Raw genomic sequence first — 14,969 nt, 5'->3', positions numbered from 1 at the left:
TTTTAGATTTCGTCTCTCACAGTTGAAGTGTACTTATGATAAAAATGACAGACCTCTACATGCTTTGTAAGTAGGAAAACCTGCAAAATCGGCAGTGTATCAAAGACTTGTTCTCCCCACTGTATGTATACTTTGACAATGTAAGTAATAATGAACTTGCCATTCACACCCTGATCATAGTTTGCTTTGTATGTTTCTATGTTTTGTTTGGTCAGGGTGTGATCTGAGTGGGCATTCTATGTTATATGTCTAGTTTGTCTATTTCTATGTTTGGGCTGATATGGTTCTCAATCAGAGGCAGGTGTTAGTCATTGTCTTTAGGTAGCCTGGTTTGAGTTGAGGTTTTGAGGGTGGTTGTCTCCTGTGTCAGTGTTTGTTCCACACGGGACTGTTTCGGGTTTTCACGTTTCTTGTTTTGTTAGTCTATTCATGTATAGTTTCATAATTAAAGAACCATGAATTATAACCAAGCTGCATTTTGGTCCCCCTCTCCTTCCCAGGAAGAATCCCGTTACAGCCATGTCAGAGAGAGATGTGTTTTTCAGTTTTGTCAGAGTAAAAGAAACACAAAGTGCCCAGGGGTATTGACCATAGAGTCAGTCCATCCAGCTGACCTGCTGATGTCCTCAGAGAGCTGGGCAGGGTCTGGAGGGTAGAACTTGACGTTGAAGGCAAAGTTCCAAGGGCCACCTGCAGAACAACAAGGTCTTTCATTAGAAACAGAATCAGAATATGATAGAAACATCCAGCAAATTAATTTGTCTGAGGTAGAGGTAAAGCCATGTGTATCTTCTACAAGGTGTTGGTTGAGGTAAAGACCCTGTGTATCTCCTACAAGGTGCTGGTTGAGGTAAAGACCCTGTGTATCTCCTACAAGGTGTTGGTTGAGGTAAAGACCCTGTGAATCTCCTACAAGGTGTTGGTTGAGGTAAAGACTGTGTATCTCCTACAAGGTGCTGGTTGAGGTAAAGACCCTGTGTATCTCCTACAAGGTGCTGGTTGAGGTAAAGACCCTGTGTATATCCTACAAGGTGTTGGTTGAGATAAAGACCCTGTGTATCTCCTACAAGGTGTTGGTTGAGGTAAAGACCCTGTGTATCTCCTACAAGGTGTTGGTTGAGGTAAAGACCCTGTGTATCTCCTACAAGGTGTGGGTTGAGGTAAAGACCCTGAGCATCTCCTACAAGGTGTTGGTTGAGGTAAAGACCCTGTGTATCTCCTACAAGGTGTTGGTTGAGGTAAAGACCCTGTGTATCTCCTACAAGGTGTTGGTTGAGGTAAAGACCCTGTGTATCTCCTACAAGGTGCTGGTTGAGGTAAAGACCCTGAGTATCTCCTACAAGGTGTTGGTTGAGGTAAAGACCCTGTGTATATCCTACAAGGTGTGGGTTGAGGTAAAGACCCTGAGCATCTCCTACAAGGTGTTGGTTGAGGTAAAGACCCTGTGTATCTCCTACAAGGTGTTGGTTGAGGTAAAGACCCTGTGTATCTCCTACAAGGTGCTGGTTGAGGTAAAGACCCTGAGTATCTCCTACAAGGTGCTGGTTGAGGTAAAGACCCTGTGTATATCCTACAAGGTGTGGGTTGAGGTAAAGACCCTGAGCATCTCCTACAAGGTGTTGGTTGAGGTAAAGACCCTGTGTATCTCCTACAATTACTGCAAGGTGTTGGTATTAGCAAGAAAAACGGTACCATTGAAATGGCAATGACCAATCATGATTAATTTCAGTTGTTTCCTCAAAGTGTTTCATCGTCCTGATGATTTAACTGGACTATTGAGGAAATGTTATGTCAAAAGGAGAATCAAGAGCGCACCCCCCCCCCCCCCACACACACATTGATAAAAGGGGCATGGTGCTGTTGACAATCAACAGTATATAGACATCTAGTTAATGAATCAACAGCAATGAATCAACAGTATATAGACATCTAGTTAATGAATCAACAGTAATTAATCAACAGTATATAGACATCTAGTTAATGAATCAACAGTAATGATCAACAGTATATAGACATCTAGTTAATGAATCAACAGTATATAGACATCTAGTTAATGAATCAACAGTAATTAATCAACAGTATATAGACATCTAGTTAATGAATCAACAGTAATGAATCAACAGTATATAGACATCTAGTTAATGAATCAACAGTATATAGACATCTAGTTAATGAATCAACAGTAATGAATCAACAGTATATAGACATCTAGTTGATGAATCAACAGTATATAGACATCTAGTTAATGAATCAACAGTATATAGACATCTAGTTAATGAATCAACAGTATATAGACATCTAGGTAATGAATCAACAGTAATGAATCAACAGTATATAGACATCTAGTTGATGAATCAACAGTATATAGACATCTAGTTAATGAATCAACAGTATATAGACATCTAGTTAATGAATCAACAGTATATAGACGTCTAGTTGATGAATCAACAGTATATAGACATCTAGTTAATGAATCAACAGTATATAGACATCTAGTTGATGAATCAACAGTATATAGACATCTAGTTGATGAATCAACAGTAATGTATCAACAGTATATAGACATCTAGTTGATGAATCAACAGTAATGTATTAACAGTATATAGACATCTAGTTAATGAATCAACAGTATATAGACATCTAGTTGATGAATCAACAGTATATAGACATCTAGTCGATGAATCAACAGTAATGAATCAAAAGTATATAGACATCTAGTTGATGAATCAACAGGCACATTAGCAGTTGATCAAGAAGAGAGCATTCAATTAGTGTGTTTTTAACTCACTCCTTATCTGCTTCTTCAGGTCCTTGTTAGGGTCCAGCCAGTTCTGGAGAAAGAGGCAATTAGCCGGTAATCAATTCATTACTAATATTAGACCATTAACCTATGACTGCAGAGTGCTATTTAACACTGGATAGAAGTCAATGAACCATCACTAACACAGCTAACACCGCTAACACAGCTAACACAGCTAATCACGGCCCAGTCTAAACACAGCAAGGGGTCTCTAACTACGTTCCTGGAGAGGCTGTCTCTCTGGCCCATCACTAACACAGCTAATCACGGCCCAGTCTAAACACATCAAGGGGTCTCTAACTTCGTTCCTGGAGAGGCTGTCTCTCTGGCCCATCACTAACACAGCTAACACAGCTAACAAAGCTAACACAGCTAACACAGCTAACAAAGATAACACAGCTAACACAGCTAATCATGGCTAACACAGCTAACACCGCTAACACCGCTAACACAGCTAACACCGCTAACACCGCTAATCACAGCTAACACAGCTAATCACAGCTAACACAGCTAACAGCTAATCACGGCCCAGTTTAGACACATCAAGGGGTCTCTAACTACGTTCCTGGAGAGGCTGTCTCTCTGGCCCATCACTAACACAGCTAATCACGGCCCAGTCTAAACACCGCGACCAATGAATAATTGAATCAGTTGTGTTATGCCACGTTCACGTGCTATCGTAGACGTGGAACCTCCCGAGTTAAAATGAACCTAAGTTAAACACTGTCCAAATGAGAAACGCAGGATCATATTTCTCAGACGAGTTAGCCGTAAAGTCGGAAATGTCAGTTTCCTAGTTCCGACTAGCACATGAATGCAGCATTCATTCGAATCCCCCAGGACTGTAATTAGAGACACTTGACTGGAATATGTGTCAAACTCAAGGCTCACATTCAACCCAGCATGTGGGGGATTTGAGTAAAAAACAAACAATATTAACTATTTCTCTCCGGGAAAAAAAACAATCTCAATCGACATTGAAATGACTAAAACCAAACGGAAACGGTGTATGAGTCATTTATAGTCTCTTCACTCTGACCAGCTTGATGAGTCATTTATAGTCTCTAGATAACAGTCATCTATAGTCTCTAGATAACAGTCATTTATAGTCTCTTCACTCTGTCCAGATTGATAACAGTCATTTATAGTCTATAGATAACAGTCATGTATAGTCTCCTCACTCTGTCCAGATTGATAACAGTCATTTATAGTCTCTAGATAACAGTCATCTATAGTCTCTAGATAACAGTCATTTATAGTCTCTACACTCTGACCAGCTTGATAACAGTCATTTATAGTCTCCTCACTCTGTCCATCTAGATAACAGTCATTTATAGTCTCCTCACTCTGTCCAGATTGATAACAGCCATCTATAGTCTTTACACTCTGTCCAGATTGATAACAGTCATTTATTGTCTCTTCACTCTGTCCAGATTGATAAGTCATTTATAGTCTCCTCACTCTGTCCAGATTGATAACAGTCATTTATAGTCTCTTCACTCTGTCCAGATTGATAACAGCCATCTATAGTCTTTACACTCTGTCCAGATTGATAACAGTCATTTATTGTCTCTTCACTCTGTCCAGATTGATAAGTCATCTATAGTCTCCTCACTCTGTCCAGATTGATAACAGTCATTTATAGTCTCTTCACTCTGTCCAGATTGATAACAGCCATCTATAGTCTCCTCACTCTGTCCAGATTGATAACAGTCATTTATAGTCTCTTCACTCTGTCCAGATTGATAAGTCATTTATAGTCTCTAGATAACAGTCATGTATAGTCTCCTCACTCTGTCCAGATTGATAACAGTCATTTATAGTCTCTTCACTCTGACCAGCTTGATAACAGTCATTTATAGTCTCTAGATAACAGTCATCTATAGTCTCTAGATAACAGTCATTCCTAGTCTCTTCACTCTGTCCAGATTGATAACAGTCATTTATAGTCTCTAGATAACAGTCATGTATAGTCTCTTCACTCTGTCCAGATTGATAACAGTCATTTATAGTCTCTAGGTAACAGTCATTTATAGTCTCTACACTCTGACCAGCTTGATAACAGTCATTTATAGTCTCCTCACTCTGTCCATCTAGATAACAGTCATTTATAGTCTCCTCACTCTGTCCATCTAGATAACAGTCATTTATAGTCTCCTCACTCTGTCCATCTAGATAACAGTCATTTATAGTCTCCTCACTCTGTCCAGATTGATAACAGCCATCTATAGTCTCCTCACTCTGTCCAGATTGATAACAGCCATCTATAGTCTCCTCACTCTGTCCAGATTGATAACAGCCATCTATAGTCTCCTCACTCTGTCCAGATTGATAACAGTCATTTATAGTCTCTTCACTCTGTCCAGATTGATAAGTCATTTATAGTCTCCTCACTCTGTCCATCTAGATAACAGTCATTTATAGTCTCTTCACTCTGTCCAGATTGATAACAGCCATCTATAGTCTCCTCACTCTGTCCAGATTGATAACAGCCATCTATAGTCTCCTCACTCTGTCCAGATTGATAACAGTCATTTATAGTCTCTTCACTCTGTCCAGATTGATAAGTCATTTATAGTCTCCTCACTCTGTCCTAACAGTCATCTATAGTATTTTCACTCTGTCCATCTAGATAACAGTCATTTATAGTCTCTTCACTCTGTCCAGATTGATAACAGCCATCTATAGTCTCCTCACTCTGTCCAGATTGATAACAGCCATCTATAGTCTCCTCACTCTGTCCAGATTGATAACAGTCATGTATAGCCTCCTCACTCTGTCCAGATTGATAACAGTCATTTATAGTCTCTTCACTCTGACCAGCTTGATAACAGTCATTTATAGTCTCTAGATAACAGTCATCTATAGTCTCTAGATAACAGTCATTTATAGTCTCTTCACTCTGTCCAGATTGATAACAGTCATTTATAGTCTCTAGATAACAGTCATGTATAGTCTCCTCACTCTGTCCAGATTGATAACAGTCATTTATAGTCTCTAGGTAACAGTCATCTATAGTCTCTAGATAACAGTCATTTATAGTCTCTTCACTCTGTCCAGATTGATAACAGTCATTTATAGTCTCCTCACTCTGTCCTAACAGTCATCTATAGTATTTTCACTCTGTCCATCTAGATAACAGTCATTTATAGTCTCTTCACTCTGTCCAGATTGATAACAGCCATCTATAGTCTCCTCACTCTGTCCAGATTGATAACAGTCATTTATAGTCTCTTCACTCTGACCAGCTTGATAACAGTCATTTATAGTCTCTAGATAACAGTCATCTATAGTCTCTAGATAACAGTCATTTATAGTCTCTTCACTCTGTCCAGATTGATAACAGTCATTTATAGTCTCTAGATAACAGTCATCTATAGTCTCTAGATAACAGTCATTTATAGTCTCTACACTCTGACCAGCTTGATAACAGTCATTTATAGTCTCCTCACTCTGTCCATCTAGATAACAGTCATTTATAGTCTCCTCACTCTGTCCATCTAGATAACAGTCATTTATAGTCTCCTCACTCTGTCCATCTAGATAACAGTCATTTATAGTCTCCTCACTCTGTCCAGATTGATAACAGCCATCTATAGTCTCCTCACTCTGTCCAGATTGATAACAGCCATCTATAGTCTCCTCACTCTGTCCAGATTGATAACAGCCATCTATAGTCTCCTCACTCTGTCCAGATTGATAACAGTCATTTATAGTCTCTTCACTCTGTCCAGATTGATAAGTCATTTATAGTCTCCTCACTCTGTCCATCTAGATAACAGTCATTTATAGTCTCTTCACTCTGTCCAGATTGATAACAGCCATCTATAGTCTCCTCACTCTGTCCAGATTGATAACAGCCATCTATAGTCTCCTCACTCTGTCCAGATTGATAACAGTCATTTATAGTCTCTTCACTCTGTCCAGATTGATAAGTCATTTATAGTCTCCTCACTCTGTCCTAACAGTCATCTATAGTATTTTCACCCTGTCCAGCTAGATAACAGTCATCTATAGTCTCTAGATAACAGTCATTTATAGTCTTTACACTCTGTCCAGCTAGATAACAGTCATCTATAGTCTCTAGATAACAGTCATTTATAGTCTCTACACTCTGTCCAGCTAGATAACAGTCATCTATAGTCTCTAGATAACAGTCATTTATAGTCTCTACACTCTGTCCAGCTTGATAACAGTAATTTATAGTCTCTACACTCTGTCCATCTAGATAACAGTCATTTATAGTCTCTAGATAACAGTAATTTATAGTCTCTACACTCTGTCCAGATTGATAAGTCATTTATAGTCTCCTCACTCTGTCCTAACAGTCATCTATAGTATTTTCACCCTGTCCAGCTAGATAACAGTCATCTATAGTCTCTAGATAACAGTCATTTATAGTCTTTACACTCTGTCCAGCTAGATAACAGTCATCTATAGTCTCTAGATAACAGTCATTTATAGTCTCTACACTCTGTCCAGCTTGATAACAGTAATTTATAGTCTCTACACTCTGTCCATCTAGATAACAGTCATTTATAGTCTCTAGATAACAGTAATTTATAGTCTCTACACTCTGTCCATCTAGATAACAGTAATTTATAGTCTCTAGATAACAGTCATCTATAGTCTCTACACTCTGTCCATCTAGATAACAGTCATTTATAGTCTCTAGATAACAGTCATCTATAGTCTCTAGATAACAGTCATCTATAGTCTCTAGATAAGTCATCTATAGTCTCTAGATAACAGTCATCTATAGTCTCTTGATAACAGTCATCTATAGTCTCTAGATAACAGTCATCTATAGTCTCTAGATAACAGTCATTTATAGTCTCTTCACTCTGTCCAGATTGATAACAGTCATTTATAGTCTCTAGATAACAGTCATGTATAGTCTCCTCACTCTGTCCAGATTGATAACAGTCATTTATAGTCTCTAGGTAACAGTCATCTATAGTCTCTAGATAACAGTCATTTATAGTCTCTACACTCTGACCAGCTTGATAACAGTCATTTATAGTCTCCTCACTCTGTCCATCTAGATAACAGTCATTTATAGTCTCCTCACTCTGTCCATCTAGATAACAGTCATTTATAGTCTCCTCACTCTGTCCATCTAGATAACAGTCATTTATAGTCTCCTCACTCTGTCCAGATTGATAACAGCCATCTATAGTCTCCTCACTCTGTCCAGATTGATAACAGCCATCTATAGTCTCCTCACTCTGTCCAGATTGATAACAGCCATCTATAGTCTCCTCACTCTGTCCAGATTGATAACAGTCATTTATAGTCTCTTCACTCTGTCCAGATTGATAAGTCATTTATAGTCTCCTCACTCTGTCCATCTAGATAACAGTCATTTATAGTCTCTTCACTCTGTCCAGATTGATAACAGCCATCTATAGTCTCCTCACTCTGTCCAGATTGATAACAGCCATCTATAGTCTCCTCACTCTGTCCAGATTGATAACAGTCATTTATAGTCTCTTCACTCTGTCCAGATTGATAAGTCATTTATAGTCTCCTCACTCTGTCCTAACAGTCATCTATAGTATTTTCACCCTGTCCAGCTAGATAACAGTCATCTATAGTCTCTAGATAACAGTCATTTATAGTCTTTACACTCTGTCCAGCTAGATAACAGTCATCTATAGTCTCTAGATAACAGTCATTTATAGTCTCTACACTCTGTCCAGCTAGATAACAGTCATCTATAGTCTCTAGATAACAGTCATTTATAGTCTCTACACTCTGTCCAGCTTGATAACAGTAATTTATAGTCTCTACACTCTGTCCATCTAGATAACAGTCATTTATAGTCTCTAGATAACAGTAATTTATAGTCTCTACACTCTGTCCAGATTGATAAGTCATTTATAGTCTCCTCACTCTGTCCTAACAGTCATCTATAGTATTTTCACCCTGTCCAGCTAGATAACAGTCATCTATAGTCTCTAGATAACAGTCATTTATAGTCTCTACACTCTGTCCAGCTTGATAACAGTAATTTATAGTCTCTACACTCTGTCCATCTAGATAACAGTCATTTATAGTCTCTAGATAACAGTAATTTATAGTCTCTACACTCTGTCCATCTAGATAACAGTAATTTATAGTCTCTAGATAACAGTCATCTATAGTCTCTACACTCTGTCCATCTAGATAACAGTCATTTATAGTCTCTAGATAACAGTCATCTATAGTCTCTAGATAACAGTCATCTATAGTCTCTAGATAAGTCATCTATAGTCTCTAGATAACAGTCATCTATAGTCTCTTGATAACAGTCATCTATAGTCTCTAGATAACAGTCATCTATAGTCTCTTGATAACAGTCAGACAGACAGTCATCGAAAAACAAAAGCTGGACCGTCAGGGAGCATGTCAATTCTAAAAGCTGGACCGTCAGGGAGCATGTCAATTCTAAAAGCTGGACCATCAGGGAGCATGTCAATTCTAAAAGCTGGACCGTCAGGGAGCATGCCAATTCTAAAAGCTGGACCGTCAGGGAGCATGTCAATTCTAAAAGCGATGGATAGAAATTTGTACAGCGAGGAAATATCCTCAAGATGAAGTGCAGCAGCCCTCCAGACCTCGGTGAAGACCCAATGTGGCCCGTGGGGTAAATGAGTTTGACACCCCTGTTCTAGAACCTTCTGTACTCCACCTTCTGGTTCTCCACGTCACGGTACGTCATGCCGAAGTAGTCCGTCTCCAGCAGGTTCAGATGGTCACACACCTTGGCAAACAGCAGCTGGCCTCTGGCTTGTTTCTGGTGACACACACAGATCAATCGATCAATCAAATGTATTTATATAGCCCTTCTTTACATCAGCCGATGTCACAAAGTGCTGTACAGAAACGCAGCCTAAAACCCCAAACAGCAAGCAATGCAGGTGTAGAAGCACGGTGGCTGGGAGAACAACAGCAAGCAATGCAGGTGTAGCAGCACGGTGGCTGGGAGAACAACAGCAAGCAATGCAGGTGTAGCAGCACGGTGGCTGGGAGAACAACAGCAAGCAATGCAGGTGTAGCAGCACGGTGGCTGGGAGAACAACAGCAAGCAATGCAGTGTAGCAGCACGGTGGCTGGGAGAACAACAGCAAGCAATGAAGGTGTAGCAGCAGGGTGGCTAGGAAAACAACAACAAGCAATGCAGGTGTAGAAACACGGTGGCTAGGAGAACAACAACAAGCAATGTTAAAAGACAACGTCCACTAAGCTGTGTGGTGGCCCTGTAGATAAAAACAAAGCCCATTAAACCTCACCAAGCCCTGCACAAACTCTCCTAAATAAGTCACTAAGTATACGGCCAAAACAACGGCATGTTCGTTTTTAAAAGGTTGAGCTTCAAAGTGATGATTCTTCTATCAGACTTGAAGGAAGATCACAGTGAACACATATCTGTTCCCTACAGGGAGTTCAGCCTTAAAGATCTGTCTGTCTCTCTGTCTGTCTGTCTGTCTGTTCCCTACAGGGAGTAGAGTTCAGCCTTAACACAACGTCAGTGAGAGAGAGAAAAGGTCTCTCATCCAACCAGCTAATCTGTCCGTCTGTCTGTCTGTCTGTCTGTCTGTCTGTCTGTCTGTCTGTCTGTCTGTCTGTCTGTCTGTCTGTCTGTCTGTCTGTCTGTCTGGCAACTAGCTTTACCCAGCTGCTAACCAGCTAGTCTGTCTGTCTGTCTGGCAGCTAGCTTTACCCAGCCTCTAACCAGCTAGTCTGTCTGTCTGTCTGTCTGTCTGTCTGTCTGTCTGTCTGTCTGTCTGTCTGTCTGTCTGTCTGTCTGTCTGTCTGTCTGTCTGTCTGTCTGTCTGTCTGTCTGTCTGTCTGTCTGTCTGTCTGTCTGTCTGTCTGTCTGTCTGTCTGTCTGTCTGTCTGTCTGTCTGTCTGTCTGTCTGTCTGTCTGTCTGTCTGTCTGTCTGTCTGTCTGTCTGTCTGTCTGTCTGTCTGTCTGTCTGTCTGTCTGTCTGTCTGTCTGTCTGTCTGTCTGGCTACTAGCTTTACCCAGCCTCTAACCAGCTAGTCTGTCTGTCTGTCTGTCTGTCTGTCTGTCTGTCTGTCTGTCTGTCTGTCTGTCTGTCTGTCTGTCTGTCTACTAGCTTTACCCAGCCTCTAACCAGCTAGTGTGTCTGTCTGTCTGTCTGTCTGTCTGTCTGTCTGTCTGTCGTCTGTCTGTCTGTCTGTCTGTCTGTCTGTCTGTCTGTCTGTCTGTCTGTCTGTCTGTCTGTCTGTCTGTCTGTCTGTCTGTCTGTCTGTCTGGCTACTAGCTTTACCCAGCCTCTAACCAGAAAGTCTGTCTGTCTGTCTGTCTTTCTGCCTGTCTGTCTGTTATGCCCCAGGACCAGCTTGCTTAGGGGACTCTTCTCCAGGTTCATATCTCTGTAGGTGATGTCTTTGTTATGTAAGATTTGGGAATCACTTCCTTTAGGTGGTTATAGAATTGAACTCTCTCTCTCTCAATTCAATTCAAGGGGCTTTATTGGCATGGGAAACTGTTAAGGGATTTTTATGAATAATGACTAAACATTTAAATCAGAACTATGACTCAACAGAATACTACTATGTATGGATGAATGAATCTTATTATAATCACAATACTGAATGGAGCTATCGTCAGACTGGCTGGAATTCTGTGTTCCTTACAGGACATCCTGTCTCGACCCAGGGAGGGGAGAGACCTTGGGCTTGTAGTAGTGTAGTAGTGTTTAACAGGTGGCAGACAATGTGAGAAGGCTTGTGAACTATATTGCCATTGTATCGGAGAGAAGGAGGAGCAGCATTCAAAATGCTAAGACGAAATGTGATATAAACCAATGCACATTGTATTATGATCAGTACTCTTGATTTTGAGCCTCTGTTTTAATTGAATTGGTTGATAATAAAATCCCTCTAATAGAAACATGTGTTAAATGTGTTAACATTGCCAAAGCAATGCTCTCTCTCTCTCCCTCCTTCCTCTCCTCCCTCTTCCTCTCCCTCGTCTCTCTCTCTCTCTCTCCCTCCTTCCTCTCCTCCCTCTTCCTCTCCCTCGTCTCTCTCTCTCTCTCTGGGGCAGGGTAGCGTAGTGGTTAGAGCATTGGACTAGTAATCGGAAGGTTACAAGTTCAAATCCCCGAGCTGACAAGGTACAAATACTCACGTCCACCGTCGTGGTGTAGTCGGAGCCATCTAGCAGGGTGATTTTACACTGCATGTTCTTCAGCTTCTTGACTCCCCTCAGTGGAGACTTGATTGACAGGCGACTGGTCGATGATCTGGTAGATGAAAAGTCATCAAACTACAGTGGGGAAAAGAGAAGGGAGACATTTATCTCTGTAAGCGTTTGTTTAGTGCGTTGTGCTGTTGTCACATGACGGAAGGGAAACAGAATAACAGTGTTTCTATGATAGAAGATGATTATAAAATATGGCAGGGGTGTCAAACAGATTTCTCTTCAATGGTTATCGCATCGCTACTCGTCATACAGTTAAGATTGGTCCCGTCGTCATGACTACACAGAGAAGCGATTACATCCCAGTGAGTCTAGAGTCACAGAGAGAGGTTTAACACTAGAACCGACATAGGCCAACGGCCACTGACGTTTGATTTCTGTAAATTAAAAAAGGCCCCAAGACAATGTGTTGTAGGACGTTGGTACCCAGCCAGGCTCCAAGACAATGTGTTGTAGGACGTTGGTACCCAGCCAGGCTCCAAGACAATGTGTTGTAGGACGTTGGTACCCAGCCAGGCTCCAAGACAATGTGTTGTAGGACGTTGGTACCCAGCCAGGCTCCAAGACAATGTGTTGTAGGACGTTGGTACCCAGCCAGGCTCCAAGACAATGTGTTGTAGGACGTTGGTACCCAGCCAGGCTCCAAGACAATGTGTTGTAGGACGTTGGTACCCAGCCAGGCTCCAAGACAATGTGCTGTAGGACATTGGTACCCAGACAGGCCCCAAGACAATGTGTTGTAGGACGTTGGTACCCAGACAGGCCCCAAGACAATGTGTTGTAGGACGTTGGTACCCAGCCAGGCTCCAAGACAATGTGTTGTAGGACGTTGGTACCCAGCCAGGCTCCAAGACAATGTGTTGTAGGACGTTGGTACCCAGCCAGGCTCCAAGACAATGTGTTGTAGGACGTTGGTACCCAGCCAGGCTCCAAGACAATGTGTTGTAGGACGTTGGTACCCAGACAGGCCCCAAGACAATGTGCTGTAGGACGTTGGTACCCAGACAGGCCCCAAGACAATGTGTTGTAGGACGTTGGTACCCAGCCAGGCTCCAAGACAATGTGTTGTAGGACGTTGGTACCCAGCCAGGCTCCAAGACAATGTGTTGTAGGACGTTGGTACCCAGCCAGGCTCCAAGACAATGTGTTGTAGGACGTTGGTACCCAGCCAGGCTCCAAGACAATGTGTTGTAGGACGTTGGTACCCAGCCAGGCTCCAAGACAATGTGTTGTAGGACGTTGGTACCCAGCCAGGCTCCAAGACAATGTGCTGTAGGACGTTGGTACCCAGCCAGGCTCCAAGACAATGTGTTTTAGGACGTTGGTACCCAGCCAGGCTCCAAGACAATGTGTTGTAGGACGTTGGTACCCAGCCAGGCTCCAAGACAATGTGTTGTAGGATGTTGGTACCCAGCCAGGCTCCAAGACAATGTGCTGTAGGACGTTGGTACCCAGCCAGGCTCCAAGACAATGTGTTTTAGGACGTTGGTAACCAGCCAGGCTCCAAGACAATGTGTTGTAGGACGTTGGTACCCAGCCAGGCTCCAAGACAATGTGTTGTAGGATGTTGGTACCCAGCCAGGCTCCAAGACAATGTGCTGTAGGACGTTGGTACCCAGCCAGGCTCCAAGACAATGTGTTTTAGGACGTTGGTAACCAGCCAGGCTCCAAGACAATGTGTTGTAGGACCATGGTACCCAGCCAGGCTCTAATGCGTCTCTCTCTCCTCACTGAATGAATGACACATGAATGAATGGGTGATAATTGTTGCACCTTACTTCACAATTTAATTTAAACTAGGCCTAACTGAATGATAAGGAGGGTGAAGAGGTTGATTTAGAAAATGTATGAGTTTGTGTTATGCTTATTTATCATCGTTGGCGCTCAAAGGCCAGGCATGTTGTACTGCTAAAGCTGTTCCGCCATTTTGTCCCCAGAAGAAAATCCAATGTTCCACCTCACTGACAACAAAGTATTTTGACTTCTGGGTGGCTTTGTGAGACTAAAAAAAGAAGGTACTTTGGCCTGCAAGACATTTTTGGCTTTCCTCACTTTTGAAATGCTGTGAGGGAATCTCAATGTTAAAAAAAAACATTTAACTCCTTCTTCCATCCTTCTTCCATCCTTCCTCCATCCTTCTTCCATCCTTCTTCCATCCTTCCTCCATCCTTCCTCCATCCTTCTTCCATCCTTCCTCCATCCTTCCTCCATCCTTCCTCAGCTCAATAGAAATGTGACCTACAGATGACAAAGGTCATTTGAGTGACTTACAGACATGACTGTGCCAGAACCAAAGTGAGTGTGTGTGTGTCGGTACGTCTGTGAGTGTGTGTGTGTGTGTGTGTGTGTGTGTGTGTCAAATAAAAATCAAATTGTACAGCTGAAAACTGTTGTTCTGATTAAAGAAGCAATAAAACTGTCCTTCTTTAGACTAGTTGAGTATCTGGAGCATCAGAATTTGTGGGTTTGATTACAGACTCAAAATGGCCAGAAACCTTCTGAAACTCGTCAGTCTATTCTTGTTCTGAGAAATGAAGGCTATTCCATGCGAGAAGTTGTAAAGAAACTGAAGGTCTCGTACAACTCTGTGTACTCCCCCTCTCTGTCTCTCCTCCTCTCTGTCTCTCCTCCTCTCTGTCTCTCCTCCTCTCTGTCTCTTCTCCTCTCTGTCTCTTCTCCTCTCTGTCTCTCCCCCCTCTCTGTCTCTCTCCCTCTCTCTCTCTCTATCTCTCTCTCTCTCCCTCTCGGTCTCTCCTCCTCTCTGTCCTCTCCTCCTCTGTCTCTCTCCTCTCTGTCTCCCCCTCTCTGTCTCTCCCCCCTCTCTGTCTCTCCCCTCTCTGTCTCTCTCTCTCCCTCTCTGTCTCTCCTCTCTCGTCTCTCCTCCTCTCTGTCTCTCCTCCTCTCTGTCTCTCCTCCTCTCTGGTCTCCTCCTCCCTCTCTGTCTCCCCCTCT

General features: G+C 42.1%; 2 protein-coding genes across 2 annotated transcripts in view; one reads left to right on the top strand and one right to left on the bottom strand.

Moving 5' to 3' along the window:
* The window catches only part of LOC109880607 (receptor-type tyrosine-protein phosphatase mu-like), a 432,469-nt gene extending 432,443 nt beyond the window's left edge, over window positions 1–26 (top strand). Inside the window, 1 exon segment of the mRNA XM_031810129.1 lies at window positions 23–26. Within this exon segment, the coding sequence (XP_031665989.1) occupies window positions 23–26 (4 nt within the window).
* A 524-nt stretch (window positions 27–550) lies between these two features.
* The window catches only part of LOC109884162 (band 4.1-like protein 3), a 43,879-nt gene continuing 29,460 nt past the window's right edge, over window positions 551–14,969 (bottom strand). The window contains exons 3-6 of the mRNA XM_020476157.2: window positions 11,946–12,083; window positions 9,474–9,578; window positions 2,789–2,831; window positions 551–690 (exon numbers count right to left, since the gene is read on the bottom strand). Of these exons, the coding sequence (XP_020331746.2) occupies window positions 551–690; window positions 2,789–2,831; window positions 9,474–9,578; window positions 11,946–12,083 (426 nt within the window). The remainder of the gene's footprint in view (window positions 691–2,788; window positions 2,832–9,473; window positions 9,579–11,945; window positions 12,084–14,969) is intronic.

The sequence above is a fragment of the Oncorhynchus kisutch genome, linkage group LG30, assembly GCF_002021735.2.
Source record: "Oncorhynchus kisutch isolate 150728-3 linkage group LG30, Okis_V2, whole genome shotgun sequence".
NCBI lineage: Eukaryota > Metazoa > Chordata > Actinopteri > Salmoniformes > Salmonidae > Oncorhynchus > Oncorhynchus kisutch.
Note: the sequence above shows the minus strand (reverse complement) of the source record. Positions and strands in the feature narration are given on the sequence as shown.